General features: G+C 25.8%; 1 protein-coding gene across 1 annotated transcript, besides 3 other annotated features; it reads left to right on the top strand.

Moving 5' to 3' along the window:
* The first annotated feature begins 268 nt into the window (after positions 1-268).
* Positions 269-441: a microsatellite.
* Positions 431-582: a microsatellite.
* EDI_296250 (uncharacterized protein) lies at positions 581-985 on the top strand (the record flags this gene model as incomplete). Its single annotated transcript, XM_001741810.1, has 2 exons — positions 581-628; positions 653-985. 2 exons carry the CDS (start codon positions 581-583, stop codon positions 983-985), a joined length of 381 nt encoding a protein of 126 aa, XP_001741862.1.
* Positions 809-854: a microsatellite.
* Positions 986-1196: the final 211 nt, after the last annotated feature.

Genomic DNA, 1196 nt, shown 5'->3' on the forward strand with positions numbered 1-1196 from the left:
CTACTACTTCCTTTCCTTATATTCTTACTATCCCTATTAACTTTATTACCTTTATTACCTTTACTACCTTTACTACCTTTTATTATCTTTACTTTTGATATATGTGTTCTAGATATCATCCACCTCTGTACTTATGTACTTATCTGATAATGGGCATATGGCGCAATGGAAACGCATCAGACTTCGGATCTGAGGATTGCAGGTTCGATCCCTGCTATGCTCGTCTTTTTATCTATAACTTATCCTTATATTATATATACACCTTTATCTATACTATTATACTTATCCTATTTATATTATATATACTATACACTATTCTATTTATACACTATACTTTATATACTATTATTATTTTTATTATTTATAGACTATACACTATTCTATTATCTATACTTTATACTTTATACTTTATAGACTATAGACTATAGACTATTATCTATAGTCTATTATTATATTTATACTTTATATTTTATATTTTATACTTTATATTTTATATTTTATACTTTATACTTTATAGACTATTATTATATCTATACTTTATACACTATAACCTATTAATATAGATATACACTATTATTATATGTTTCCACTATTATTATATCTATTTTTGTTTTTATTCTATGTTATTGTTTGAATAGGGAACGTAGCTCAGTTGGTAGAGCGTAAGTCTCATAATCTTAAGGTCGTGAGTTCGATACTCACCGTTCCCACCTTTTTGTACATCTATATGACATCTATTACTATATTTTTACATCTATTAAACTTATATATTCCTTTTATTATACTTTTAGTGTACACTCTATTCTTTTATATTATCTATACTATTTTATACTATTTTATACTATCTTATACTACTTATACTACTTATAGTGTTTTATACTATGTAACTACTACTTCCTTTCCTTATATTCTTACTATCCCTATTAACTTTATTACCTTTATTACCTTTACTACCTTTACTACCTTTTATTATCTTTACTTTTGATATATGTGTTCTAGATATCATCCACCTCTGTACTTATGTACTTATCTGATAATGGGCATATGGCGCAATGGAAACGCATCAGACTTCGGATCTGAGGATTGCAGGTTCGATCCCTGCTATGCTCGTCTTTTTATCTATAACTTATCCTTATATTATATATACACCTTTATCTATACTATTATACTTATCCTATTTATATTATATATACTAT

Source organism: Entamoeba dispar, genomic scaffold, assembly GCF_000209125.1.
Source record: "Entamoeba dispar SAW760 scf_1105229464065 genomic scaffold, whole genome shotgun sequence".
NCBI classification, from domain to species: Eukaryota; Evosea; order Mastigamoebida; family Endamoebidae; genus Entamoeba; species Entamoeba dispar.